The sequence below is a fragment of the Carettochelys insculpta genome, chromosome 1, assembly GCF_033958435.1.
Source record: "Carettochelys insculpta isolate YL-2023 chromosome 1, ASM3395843v1, whole genome shotgun sequence".
Taxonomy (NCBI): domain Eukaryota; kingdom Metazoa; phylum Chordata; order Testudines; family Carettochelyidae; genus Carettochelys; species Carettochelys insculpta.
The window spans coordinates 88,577,943-88,592,004 of NC_134137.1; the positions used below are offsets into that span (position 1 = coordinate 88,577,943).

At 40.3% G+C, this 14,062-nt stretch overlaps 1 protein-coding gene across 7 annotated transcripts in view; it reads right to left on the reverse strand.

Annotated features, from left to right (window-relative positions):
• MYCBP2 (MYC binding protein 2) overlaps positions 1–14,062 on the reverse strand; it is a 354,939-nt gene that overhangs the window by 179,182 nt on the left and 161,695 nt on the right. For all 7 annotated transcript variants that reach the window (XM_074989094.1, XM_074989085.1, XM_074989075.1 and 4 more), the window contains exons 27-31: positions 8,367–8,501; positions 8,199–8,282; positions 3,708–3,804; positions 2,822–3,014; positions 1,670–1,944 (exon numbers count right to left, since the gene is read on the reverse strand). In XM_074989094.1, the coding sequence (XP_074845195.1) occupies positions 1,670–1,944; positions 2,822–3,014; positions 3,708–3,804; positions 8,199–8,282; positions 8,367–8,501 (784 nt within the window). The remainder of the gene's footprint in view (positions 1–1,669; positions 1,945–2,821; positions 3,015–3,707; positions 3,805–8,198; positions 8,283–8,366; positions 8,502–14,062) is intronic.

Below are 14,062 nucleotides of genomic sequence, written 5' to 3' on the forward strand. Positions count from 1 at the left end.
TTTTTATTGAAGAGCTCAGTATAAACGATGGACCTGATCCTCTATATATAAGAGTATATCTACTTCTGTTTCTATCAAGCTCTTGTGATATGGATCTCTGAAGAGGGATAAGAAAGGGAGGCATCACTGGTGGATGTGAAAAGCAGATGGTATGCCTTGTATGGATGATCTCCAAAACACTTGCAGTATTGACTCCAAGCCCAGTCAAAATGATAAAGGACTGAGCATGGAGAAGAGGGTGCTACTGGTCCAACAACCTGAGATTAGTATTCCATGTTCTGTCATCACTGAAATCAGGCTCACTCCATCCTCTTTGGAACCTCCCTTTAGGTAGCTGAAGGATCCTATCAAATCCTCCAAGCCCCCTTTCTCTTCTGTAGACTAAATAAATCCAAATCCCTAAGCCTCTCCTCATAAGTTAGGTGCTGCAGCACCCTAATCATTTTTGTCACCCTATGCTGGACTCTCTAGTACATCCACATCCTTCTGTGGAAACTTGGACACAATACTCCAGTCACAGAGAGGTAGCTGTGTTAGTCTGTACCTTCACAAAACAAAAACCACAGTCCTGTAGCACTTTGAAGACTATCAAAATAATTTATTAGGTAAGGAGCTTTGTGGGACAGACGTACTTCTTCAGAACTGGAAAACTGAAGAAGCAGGTCTGTCCCATGAAAACTCATTATTTAATATTTTATTAGTCTTCAAAGTGCTACAGGACTACAGTACTCCAGATGTAGACTCATCAATGTTGAGTAAAGGGGAATAATCACTTCCTTAAGATCTGCTGGCAATTCTCCTACTAGTGCACTCTAGTATGCCCTTGGTGTTCTTGGCTAGAAGGGCACACTGTTGACTCATACCCATCTTCTTATCCACTGTAATCCCCAGGTCCTTTCCAGCAAAATTACTGCTTAGGCAGTCGGTTCCCGCACGTAGTAGTACTTGGAATTCCAAATGCACACAAGAGCAGATAGTCTTTTCCACTAGAAACCATCTAAGATTAAGTTCCCTGGCTTCCTGCATTTGGGGCAGGAACAAATGGCAAACAGTGCAGCAGGCGATGATATAGGCTTCCCTCAGACAGTACAGCCATCATTTGGATGGGGGATTTCCCCAGTGTGGAAGCAAACCTAACTAGCAGCAACTCTAATATATTACAAAAACAAGGGAAAATCTAACTACAGCTATGAAGAAGAATGAAAAACTGACCAACAACTATGTTAGCTAGGCTGCGTGCAGAGGAATAGGGATTCTGCAGCTGGCCATACGGCAGTAAAAGGGAACTGGGTTGACATGAACCCTAATGGCCTCTTATTGTCTTGGCTGGAGACATGAGCACAACACACATGCAGATCAATGGGAACTGCTACAAAATTGGGCCAGTGCATGGCACACATGTACACCCACATTTGCAATCCATAGGGACCATCACTTCATTAACCATAATTTTGAGATTTAAGTTAAAATATTTTTCTTTTAAAACAAATATTTAAAGGCAAATGTGAAACATGTACAGAAGTAAATAGCACAACTCAAGCTGTAAAAGCTGGGTTAAAAATTCATCTAACAAAAAAATAAGTGAAAAAGACCATAAACTAGGAATCTGTTTCTTTAGAGCAAAATATAGCATTATAAGAACCACTGTTCAGTGATGTTTAGTGTATACCTGATCTAAACAATTCAGCAAGTCACAGAGACATGCCCACTGTAGGGCTGGTGTTGGGCAGAAAGAGTGAAAGCAGGCTGTGAAAGTGTTATGACATTCCTGAAGTACTGCTTCTAGAAGACTCAGGGGCTGACTGAGATAGCCTTGGGGGTCATTATCCAACTTCACCATACAGTGACTGACTCCTTCAGATAGAATTTTTCTCAGTAAGGTTCGTGTTTTCCCAACGCACTCTGCCAATTTGCTAGTTTCTTCCACAACAGCCTTAGCAGTAGCTAGAAGATGACAACAAGCAGTGTGTTAAATTTACAATTAACAAAATATCTGCATTTATTCTTGTGTACCAAAATGCACACTACAAAGAGTAGCTAAACATAATAGTTATACAGAAAGTTAAAAATACTACTTATGCATATAAACATAAAAATTAAAAACTGTTCAATTGTATACACTAATACAAAGCAAAACAAATAAAACTAAGCAAGGTGAAATATGCATAAATGGTAACAGCTTGAATTTTTTCAGTCTTATATCCTAACAAAATAAAACAAGACTATAAAGACATTATTAAATTTTAATAAAGATGTACTTAACTTGCAGGTATGAAAACAGCAAAAAAGACTTGTTTTCAAATTTTAATTAAGTTTACCAGCAAAGCAAATATCAGGGACAGAGACTGGATGACAAAACACAGCGCAGTCTTGGAGACATAGCAGTCTAAGTACTGACCTATATTTCAACATAATTAGGAGGTTAAACAAATATGTGCATTACATGTTCTATTGGACACTTAACTGATGCAATCAGACAGCTTATTTTTTTTTTTAATAAATAAAAAAAGAGGAATAGTGCTCAGCCAGCTTCCTGTGGTCCCCTGCCCATTCCCCCACCAATCCCATGGCTGAGGCTGCTGAGGTGCTGGTACTCAGTACTAGCAAGTACCAACATAAAAAAAAAAGCACTGCATTAAGAAATAGGAAATTTTTGCACTCTCTCTACTATATTAACTTGCGGCAAATAGAAATATTTCAGACTCAATACAGATGCTAAAATTATTTGAAAATTTAGCTTATTATGTAAACTGTCTCCATATTGTATGTTACTTATCAGTTGATAAACATAAAACATATACATTAGATCAAAATATACTACCTGACATAGGGTATATCTCACATGTGTATACCCTCAGCAACCTCAGACAACAAGTGCCCACAAAACGTAGTCTCTCTAGATCAAGAAGGGTAGCTGTATACTGGAATCCTTTCAAGCCACGAAGCTCTTCAACTCCTAGCACTAAAGTTGTCCAGCTCCAATGAAGAATGCTCAACAATGACTCAAAGCATTCCTATTTCAAGACATGAGGGATACAGAAAGCAAATTTAGGCCAAAAAGAAATAAGTCCGGTTAAATTAGTTTTAAATCTTCTTTAGAAATTTGATCTTACCTCCTCCTGCAATATAAAAAAACCTCTTACATCAATATATATCAACATACATTAAACTTTACTAACCACTCCAACAGAGTACTTTCAATTTGTGGGTGAGAAAAGAAAAACTGGAATGCAAGAGGTCATTCAAATACCTCCCTTTTCCGATTTCCCAAACAGCCAGCACTATATAGAACAATGTCTTGTGAGTGGAAACTGAAAACAGAAGCTAAGCCTCTTTATCATACATAAAATATTCAAGTGATCAACACAGAAAATAGCCCTAATTTATTTACATTAAAAGTTTTTTAATCCAGCACATTGGATGGCTAAGGAGGGTGCTGGTAAGTGAAAAATTCCTGTTAATTAAGAGGGATGATTTAAGGTATGTCAACTTCAAAGCTACACAATTCTCACAGCTGTAGTTGTGTAACTTAAATCTGTTTTCCTCTACTATGGACGTGGCCTAATACATCTACTTGGCTCTCAGCATACAGAAACTGTTAAGTTGTAGCTAAAAATACAATAAAAATTACTGTTTTTCCTTTAAATTCTTTTAATTTTACAATCAGAAATGAAGACAGAAAATGAAAACTAACTTTTGATACTCACCACTGACACAGTTCTTGCAAATGACCTCCTTAAAATATGCACAGGCTCGCTTGTTTGCTGTTTTCCTTTTGATGCACTGCCATCACTTGTTGGCAGCCTGAAAGCAGAAGTAAAGGACTCAGATAAGAAACCATGATTATGTTTTTAAGTATGCTTTCTTTAATCTACTGGTTAGAGATGGTGCAGTAGAAAGACAGCCTAATGTTATCAGAGCTGTTTAGTCACTTCATTTTAAGTAACAATTCTTCTGCTGTTACTGTCCTTCTAAATTGACTGTAAAATAATATGAATTGTACCCAAATGACTGAAGTTGTTGTGGCAACAAACGAGTAAGATAAGACTACTGAACTCATGAGATATATGATTCAATTCAAATCTGAAATTAATGCACTAACTCATTGTACTCATTGTATTATGTGGCATATTTTTGGATAACACAACAATCATGTCCTATTTGTAAATTAATCTTATTTGGATTCTGCACTGTTGGGAAGGAGGCCTCAACTACAAGCAAATACTAATGAATTTTTCTGTTTTCTTTATTGAAAAGCTTTTCTGCTGGGCTTCAGAACGTAGAAAAATACAGGAGTAGGCACATGACCCGCAGAGAAACTTCCAAAGATCAGCTCAACTCAGGATACATTTGTTGTGAAAGATGAAGAAACACAGGGAACTAGGAATTCATACATATGCTCCTATGTGACCCAAATTATAATGTTGTCTCATTCTCTGGCAGAGTGCACTTGTGATCTACATTCATGACTACTGAGACAGAGCCCCAAAGTAGTATCACACAAAAAGTAGAAGAAAAACTGAGACAAAGAAATTATGACTTAGGAAGCCCTCCTGCCCATGCCCCAATCTCCAGCCAGCTCCTGCAGCTTCCCTCCTTCCCAAACCCTGCACCCTCAACCTGCTTCTGCATAGACCTCACATTCCCACCCCACTACTGCTCCCTACCATCAGCCCACACCCTGACCTCCAACCACCAGTCGGTTCCCTGGCAGCCCCCTTCCCAGACATTGAATCCTTTATTTTGCCACACCCCACAGCCAAAAGGACCCCACAAAATCTATTAGCCCTGGGACACCAAAAAAGAACCTGACCCTGGGTGGGAAGGCCTGAGACTTGGTGCCACTCCCCACCACGAGGCTGGAGTGCTAGGGAAACCCTGACAGCCCAAGTTGCATGAGTGTCTTTGTCATAAATGAATGCAAGGAAAGGGTTAACTCTTAACAGAGACATCTCTCGGCAGGGATTGGCCAGGCAAGTCAACGGAAGGAAGAGAAGCTTTTTTGGTCTAACAACAATTGCAGCTGAAGGGGTCTTTGTCTGCTGGCTGAGGCACAGGGAAAAGTGAGAGAGGGGAATGTCTGCCAGGCAGCTGGACTAAATCCAACAAATATCCTGACTGTCTCAAAATCAGCCATAGATATTTAAGCAGAACGGAAATATGAAGTTAGACATGATCAGGTTATGGTTATTTTGAATTTTGTGTGGATAGACTATCCTGTTGACTGTTGCTTTGGTTAATGGCTTGATTTTTTCCCCTGTAACTTTTAAGCTACAGGGAAGGATTCTCTGTGTTGCAAGACCATGATTTATTTTCTCTTGTTTTCTGAATAAATTACTCTTTTCATTTTTTTAAGCAAATGACCAGTCTGTGCACGTGCCTTAGGCTAGATATCAAGTTACAGCTCCCTTTGCTCTCAAGCCCTCTGCCAGGAGAGAATGGAGCTGGAGTTTACCCTGCAGGGAGACATTCCCCAGTGTGCCTACCTGGGATAAAGGCGTTTCCTAAGATTGGGGTAGTAGCAGCTCTACCCTCCAGGGGATCTGCGACCTTGGGAAGTTTTAAAGTAAAGTCTTTGTACAGGCAAGGTGCTTGTAAGTTTTTGCAAGCCCCCACTTTCTGAACTTGGAGCGCCAGAGTGGGGAAAGAGCCCTGATGTGGTAGCAGCAGTGGAAAGTCTGAGCCTAGGTGCCACCCACCACCATGAAGCTGAAGGGCTAGGGAACCCTGGCAGCCCAAGTTGCATAAGTGTCTTTTTCTGCTCCTCAGTTGTGGGCCACACCCACGAGGCTTTTGTTTTGTTTTGTTTTGTTTTTTTTCCTTCTCACTTGCATGTGGCCACTAACTGATTCTTCTGTGGGTCAGTGGTCCCCAACCCCAAAAAGGTTATTCATCCCTGCAGTAAAGGAATCGGAATTTGAAACCTGGTGGTTTATGAGAGGAAAGCCATCAAGTAATATATTATCTGTGAACACCTTCCTCTCCACTCTGGATTTAATCCCCTGTAGTCCCTTCAGCCCAAAACAAATCAAATCTGTTACCCTACAGGATTTACGGCAAAGGCAAAGTTACTCAGCAGAAGAGTAACAGACAGGTAGCCATGCTAGTCTGTATTCTAACAAAAGCAACCAGCAGCCATGTAGCATTTCAAAGGCTACCAAAATAATTTATTAGGTGATGAGCTTTTGTGGGGCAGACTCACTTCTTCAGATCTGGAGATACAGCATTTCCAGTACAGACCAACAGTTACATAACAGAGGTCCAAAAAAAAAAATTGAAATAAAAAACTGACAAATCAGAAACACAGAACTGAAAAGAGGGAGGGTGTGGTAGGAGGTACTAGACACTAAGTGTCCTGCCTGAGATCATTACAAATACCAAAGGAAGGGAAACAGTCCTTGTAAATGCATGAGATAATTGCTATCCCTATTGAGGCCAAGTGTTACTGTACCGAATCAGAGTATAAACCCCAGTTCACACATCTGCCTTTGTATCTGCTGTTTAAGTCTCTTTGCTGTAGAATGCATATTCTCAGGTCTTTAACAGAATGGCCCACTCCACTGAAATGCTCACTGACAGGTTTATGTTTATTCAGGTTCCTAATGTCTGCTCTGTGCTCATTCATTAAAATGCTGATATTTACAGATGGCATGAACTAATCTCACTCCATTAGGTTGTTTTTCCATTTATTTCCTGCTTGAGAACAAAGGGACACTGCTGGTGTTACAAGGAATGAATTCCTAAACTAAAGCTTCTCCATTTGCACATTTTTGTTTCTCCAATCTGCATGACAGGTGGTTTTAAATTATAATTACCCATGCATGCATGACTGGCCTTTGAAATATTCCAGAAACTCTCTTTTTTAATCCAGTGGCACTTCTGCATAGGACAGCATTAGTGTTCAAGACCACAAGACATAGCTTGATAATGCACAAAGTGTTCACTGAACAAAAATGGTAATTTTGATATAAACATATCAATCTAATTTATATCCAATTTAACACATGTACATATGTACAAAATGAACAAAAAAGATGTAATTCTAATATGTTTTGGGACTTTTATCTCTACAGTGAAGGTACAATACATGATAACATGCAAAATACAAGCTCCTTAAAGCTTACATAAAAGAATAAAAGGTTGTCCATAAACTTTGAAAAATGTGTGGGTTTTTTGCAAAATTGTCAAATGTCACCAGTTCCGGGCAGAAATCTGTGTTGCTGGCAGCAAAAACCCAGAAAGATGAACCATACCTCTGGGTACAAGATGAGTTTTCCAAGCTTAGTTCATGTGCCACCAATACTCTATCACAGGAAATGTTTTAAGTAGTACACATCAGTCAAAAACTCTCCTGGTTAGCAAGTTCATGTACTGGAGCATTTCGTGACATGTTTCAAAAAGGAAGTATTATAGGAAGAAATATGGAGAGGAATACACTGAACTGTGAGGAGACTCAAAATAATGGGCAAGGGAAATCGGGAAACTTGAGTTTGAGAAAGGAGTCCTGGAAACCTCCAAGGCTTAGTGAAACAGAGGTAACCATAATCTTACTGGAATTCTAGGAGGCCAAAGCCTTCTCCATGCTTATGACAGTCTCCAAAAGTTGGGGAAGGCCACTAGTGTTTTGACCTCCAGATGCAACGTACTTGGGGTTCAATCATCTCTGTACACATGTATGCATCCGAATAAGTGAGTGTCTGCACACAAACAGTTATGCTCCAATATATCTGTTAGTCTCTAAGGTGCCACAGGATTTCTCATTGTTTGTGAGGATACAGACTAAGAGAGCTACCCATCTGATACTCTGTACATATGGTCTATCAGAATCTGGGCCAAAGCAGCTCAAAAGAACTGGGGGTTGAAACAGATAGCTCTAGATAACATGATTGGAAAGAAGAGAAAAAACAATACCCAAACAAAATTATTCAGTGCTGCCGCAATATCTTTTTGAAGGTTGACAGCCCTTCCAGGCACTGTGGAATCCAGAGCAGCAGCAGAGACTACGTTATATCCTAAGAAAATTAACTTTGGATTAACACATACTTTCCTTTGTATTTTTTCTGCTATACCTTAATTTTTCCATCAGTTTCTTAACTCAATAAAACAGTCCTATCAGGCATTGTAGGCTTATTTTTACAGCACTTTCCTTGACAAAACACATTTCCACAGTCTAAGCCAAAAATGGATGGAAATATTACCTGTATAGTAATTGAGGGATCTGACCTGCATTAACATCGGTGCCATTATTTGATTTCTTGGAACTCTTAAACTGGAAAACAACACTGAAAGAAAAGGCAACGTTAATTCAAGTAATATAAGATGGTTTCTTTTGCACAAATACATAAGGCAGACAAAAATAAAATTACCCATCATCTGTTGTAATAGAGGCCTGTCCATGAGATCCACAATCACTGCTAGGGCCTGACACTCGTGCCCAGGCTACATACCACCAGCCAGCTTGCAAGAGAACTGGTTCATCAAACATCATTGCATATTTTTCTCTGAGAGAAGTGAAAATTGGAAAAAAAAAGTCTGAATTAATTTGAAAATTAAACTACAAGAAATTCAGCAACTTCAAAAAAATCTAAAAGTAAAAAACCCATGCCCAAATGAACCAGAAGCAAAATGAATAAAATAACTACATATTTACACTCTCAACTTTACACTACTTTGAACTGTGGTGTTAGTGTACTTTTTTTTTTTTTTTTTTTTAACTGAGCAAGGACATCCAGTGATCCAATAAGCTTGAAATTGTTCTTTAAATATAGCAGATGTCCTGAAAATCAACAGATTTCAAATGCTTTCTAAGCTAATGAACTACGTTAGTTCAACAAAACACAGAATATTAATGTTAAATAATAATAAATAGCAGGGCCAAAGCACATTTTTACTACAACTTTACAACGTTCCAGGCAACAAAGAAGTCTCTTTTATAAAGTGTTTCAGGGTCCCATACATAAATTCTAAGGATTACATTAATAGAAATATATAAACATGAAAGGAAAAAAGAACATATGAAAGTGTCAAGATACAAAACTACAAATTACACAGCAAATGTGTAAATCAAATCTTGGTCCATTTGAATTCTGATGATGGGACTAACAGTAAATACAATTGCCTTTGATGGCATCAGGATTTCATCATTAACTAAAAAATTTTAAAGGGCATTTTCCAACATGAACTGAATGTAGTAGCTCTTATGCGGTGCCAGTAGCATGGGAGAATCTGTCGCAAATTTGGGCCTGAGATCTTTTCTCACTAACTCACCTCAGGAGGTCAGTGAGTAAAGTACACCCTCAGTGACACCTCCTGAATCCTCAGAGTTCCTGACTCTTCCTTGATTCCACCCTAACTTATGTATACAGTGAATCAGAAATGATGATCAGTTCCACCAAGCCTCCACTCTTCTGGACCAAGGCCTGATTCTTCTCATCTCCTGATTGGCTAAGACCTGGCACAGAATAGTTGGCAATGTGCATCTTGGCAATGATACTGCCCTAAAGTTTCCAACTGCTCTCACCCAGTTCTGGAATTACATTCTCCAGGCACAGAGGACACAGAAGATACCTGGCATCTTACCTGGCCCCTCCCTAGACAAAGAACCCTCAGTCCCTCAACAATCAAGGGGACAGATGCAATGCTGCAAATGAAGTGCACATGAAACACCTGCTATGAAAGGAAGATCTGAGACCTGACTGGGGAAAAGACATCAAGTGGCATCCATGAACTATGAGATGGCCAAACAATGGAAAAAGAGTTGAGACAGCTGCACAACTTTAAAGAGCCACAACTGTACAGGAACAGATTTAGTGAGCCTGTAAAGAGATCTGATAAATTGAGTGAGGGAAAAGAGAAGGAAAACCAAACTGACAAAGGGGTTAACAGTGAGTGAATGAAGTTATGACCGAGTTGCCAGTACTTTGGAATCAGTTAATGAATTTGTGATTGAGCAGGGACTAAATAAAGACAGAGGGCTTAAAAAATGAACAGAGATGAGCCATATTACATGACTTAGCCATGCAGGTATGAAGTAATGAATGCATAGGCTAAGCCCCTCCCACACTCTGATCCAGCTGGCCCCACCCCCCACACGGAATGAATTTTTTAATGTGCTCCAATATGGGCATGGTGTGTCACACATTCCATACAGGGACATTTAAAAAAAAAAAATAAAAGAGAAGGAGAGGGAGAGAGAAAATGAAAGAACACTGGCTCTGACCAGGCCCTCCATGAACATAAGTGTTGTAGGGTGAGAAAGAAATTAAGCACCCACCTACTGGGGAAAGAAAGGAACTACAAACTGGAAAATGAAAACAGAAAGAGCTAATAGAGAGACCAATTTTGAAAAGCAGAAGATAATCTAAAACAACTAAGATACGAGCAAAATCTGAGGGAGGCTGATTATGCTGCGCTCAGGAAGCAAAATCTATCAATTTTGCTCCATAGCAGCTCCTGGTTGAATCCTTCCTGTTTTGAATAAAAATGGCTGGGATAACGGTTGAGAAAGAGGATGCTATATCTGTCTCCCAAGCAAACACCAGGCCACCGAGCTGTCTGATTTTGCTGCCTTTCTGAGTAAGGATATCTGGGAAGGGCCAGATCCAGCCATGAGGACTACTTGACATTCTCCAAAGGGCTGGGAATGAAAAATGTCTGGGCCAACTGGATACTAATTAATGACTCTGGCTTTGGTCTTGAAGGACCATTCCAAAGACCTATGGCAGCAGTGGAGGGAGCAAAAATGCGTAACTTAATCAATCTGTTTGGTACAATAGGAGAATATTGCCCTGAGAGTTGTCTCTCACAGCTGCTCTGGAAAAATAAAGAGGCAGTTTCTTCTTCACTTTGATTAACACAATGTCATTGGGGTACTCACCACTACCTGAGTATCTCACTCAGGATAGAAACTATTTTATACTCACGACCTGCAGAGAACTAACTGCTTCAGTTGTCAGATACAGAATTTTGAATACCCAGAATGTTTGTTGCTAAAATAGTAATGTGGTTCCTGATTCACCAGTTCCAAAGCGTGAGTGCTTTTGTGCAGAGGTGAAGGGATCTCGCTCTGTCTATCTTGCTTGTTAAATGTACAAAACCTTTTTCTGACATTACTTGGACATGGAGAGACTGAGTGAATGAGAGAAAAGCCCTGCATGCCAGGCAGACTCCTCTTAGTCCCAGCAAGTTGATGTACCATATGGCCTCCTGTGGAGCCAGGTGCACAATATAGTATAGTTGTTCAGGTAAGCACCCCACTCTGAAAAGATGTATCCATAACTGCAGACTAGGGTGTGAGCACTGAAGAGGATGTCTATTCTTACTTGAAATGAGTTCCATTAGCAAGTATGAGAGGCAATAATGCTAGTAGGAACAATCCTTCTGATACTCATGCGGTCCTTATCTGATGAGTAAACAGAGGTCAGGCCTAGTGAAATGAGGTCACAAGTTCATGATATCATGTAATGCAAAAGAGAAAGGAACAATGACCATAGTCTTTGGTCTATGAGTAACGTGCTATGAGACCGCTCACTAAAACTAAAATCTTTCTTTGGAAAGTTCTCTTCATGAGAATCATCCCTGAAGAGGCCAGAAAGGTGGTTTGTGGGAAAGGATGGGAAAGAAATTTAATGGATAACATGGATAGATAATTTCCAAACAACTGTGTGTGTTGAGAATCCAACTGTTGGGGAAAAGTGAGAGATGACCCCCCAGTGATGAGGGGGAAAGATGTGGCTGTCATCAGCAATGGCTGGTAGCTCTCAGCAGATGCAGCAAAGGCTGTCCTGGATAGGTGGCAGGGGATGGACAAATGTGGCAGCAGAGTGAACTGAAAACTGAGGCATTGAGTGCTCTGTCATTTATGAAGAGGCACTGCTAAACACAGATGAAGCATGTTTGGGTAGAGGGCAGCCACATTTATATATCTGCCTACAGTATTCTCTCTTTGGAGTTGGGATACAAATTGCCAGAGAGCAGACACTTCCAATGAGTTTAGGGCCTCATTTATCTTCTCAGTAAACAAATGTGACTGTCAAAAGGCAAGTTAATATCAGGAACCCTGACGAATGAAGCCAAGGCTTATTTTGTATGCTTTGTGACTATGCCAGTGGCTATCCTTTGATATATTGTGTCTGCTGTATCCATATCAGCTTACAATGATGCTTTTCCCAGCACTGGTTCAGCTTCCTCCATAAAGGCTTGAAACTGAACTCTATCCTCAGGGGAAACTTGTCTTTAAAGTTCACCAGCCTGGAGTAAGTGTTAAAACATATTTTGCTAATGAGACCTGAAAGTCAGTGATACAGAATTTTAGGGTCGACGAGTGGATGGGGGGGGGGGGGGGGGCTTTCTTCCCAAAAGATTCAACTTCTTTGAGCGTTTGTCACCTGGGGTGATTTTCCTGATGTTCTCATCTTGGTTTCTCCGTGACTGCTTACACCGCTAGTGAGTTGGGCACTGGATGGGGAAAAAAGAAATTTGGCTCCTTTATCAAGGACAAAATATTGTTTCTCAGACTCTCAGGGTATGACTGTGCAAAGAAATTAAGGAATGCTTTTGAGGTGGGAGGGTCCCCAAGCCTCAGCATAGAAGACTGCACAAAAATGAAACAGTCCGATAGCTTGAGCCCCACAAGCATGAGTCAGCTAGCACAGACAAGACAGTTTTTTTTTCCTTTCTGTGTAAACATATCCTTAGATAGAGCCAAAAGATGTTAATACTCGTGCTTGGGAATTGGAGCCACCAATGGTATTGACTTAGCTGCCTTCTTTCACATTTACAACCTTCTTGTTGGGGGATTTTCAGAGGTCTCAAGCTCTGAGGATCCATAAAGCAGATGCTCCCTCCCAAAGGATGGGACCAGGGACAAATATCTTCTGAACAGACTTGGATAGAGATTTGTCCTTGTAATTATAAAAATGCACTTCACTTTCCCGGAAAGCCATAAGTGAGGACTCTGTGGGCTTAAGAGTAGTACCCTTTACTCCCAACCTTGCACTTAGAGCGGTACTGCTTATCTCTGTCACATCCAAGGCCAGATCAGAGAGGTATTTCATTTCTTCTCCACAATGAGACTGAAGAAGAACCTGGGCCCCCATCAAACCACTAGTTACATGAGTACATCTGAACGGAAACTGAAGACCCATGATTCAGAGTAGAAAGGCAGCACTGTATGATCTGGGGCTTAGCTGTAACTGAAAATTTTGTTTGGAGAGGTAATTCTGAATTACATGGAGTAGGACTGTATGGGTTTCTGTATGATTATTCTAAACTGTTAAGGACAGTTACTGGATTGTAAAATGAAAAACTAACAGTTTGCAAGAGATAGTGAGAAACTGATCAGAGAGCAAGAGAGACCTCCAGAAATAAATTTTTAGGAACAACAGAGTTTGAGTGACGAACACAGAAAAAGACTCTAACCCTGTTAAGACAACTTCGGTTTCTGGTCTGACCACTGAATCTAAATAACATCATTTTGGGAAAAGTGTGCAAAGACCACATGGGGGCCTAGAAAATATCTTTAATGGACACAGATCAGAAAGCCAGCTACTCCACAAGACTTGGAATTGCATTCAAGTTCTAGATAACGAAAGTGTAAGGAAGGTCAGCCAGTTATTTAGTCATCCTTCCCTACATTCAAAGCAAACCTACTAAGTCAATATGAAATGAAACAAAGTTGGGTGTACTTTCTAACAGTTTTAACAGACCTCAGAGAAAAGGGCAGGAGCCTTTTCATATTACATTTATGGACAAAAATTTCACAATGGCTATGGTTATATTACAGAGCTCTGTTGACAGAAGTCACTTTTGAAAGATTTCCTGACAGAGAGCAGCCACACACAAAACCCAAACAGAAGAGCACTCAGCTCTGCTGACAGAGCAGCTGGACTGCCCAGATGCTCTCTCAACAAAACAGGCACCCATAAGTACAACAGACAGGGCTGCCTACTGTTCTGTATGCCCCATCTGTCGAGAGAAGCCACCCCCCAGAAGGTCCACACAGCTTTTTTGTTGACAATCTGTTGACAGCAGCATTATGCCTCATGGCTGAGAGGCAAAACGC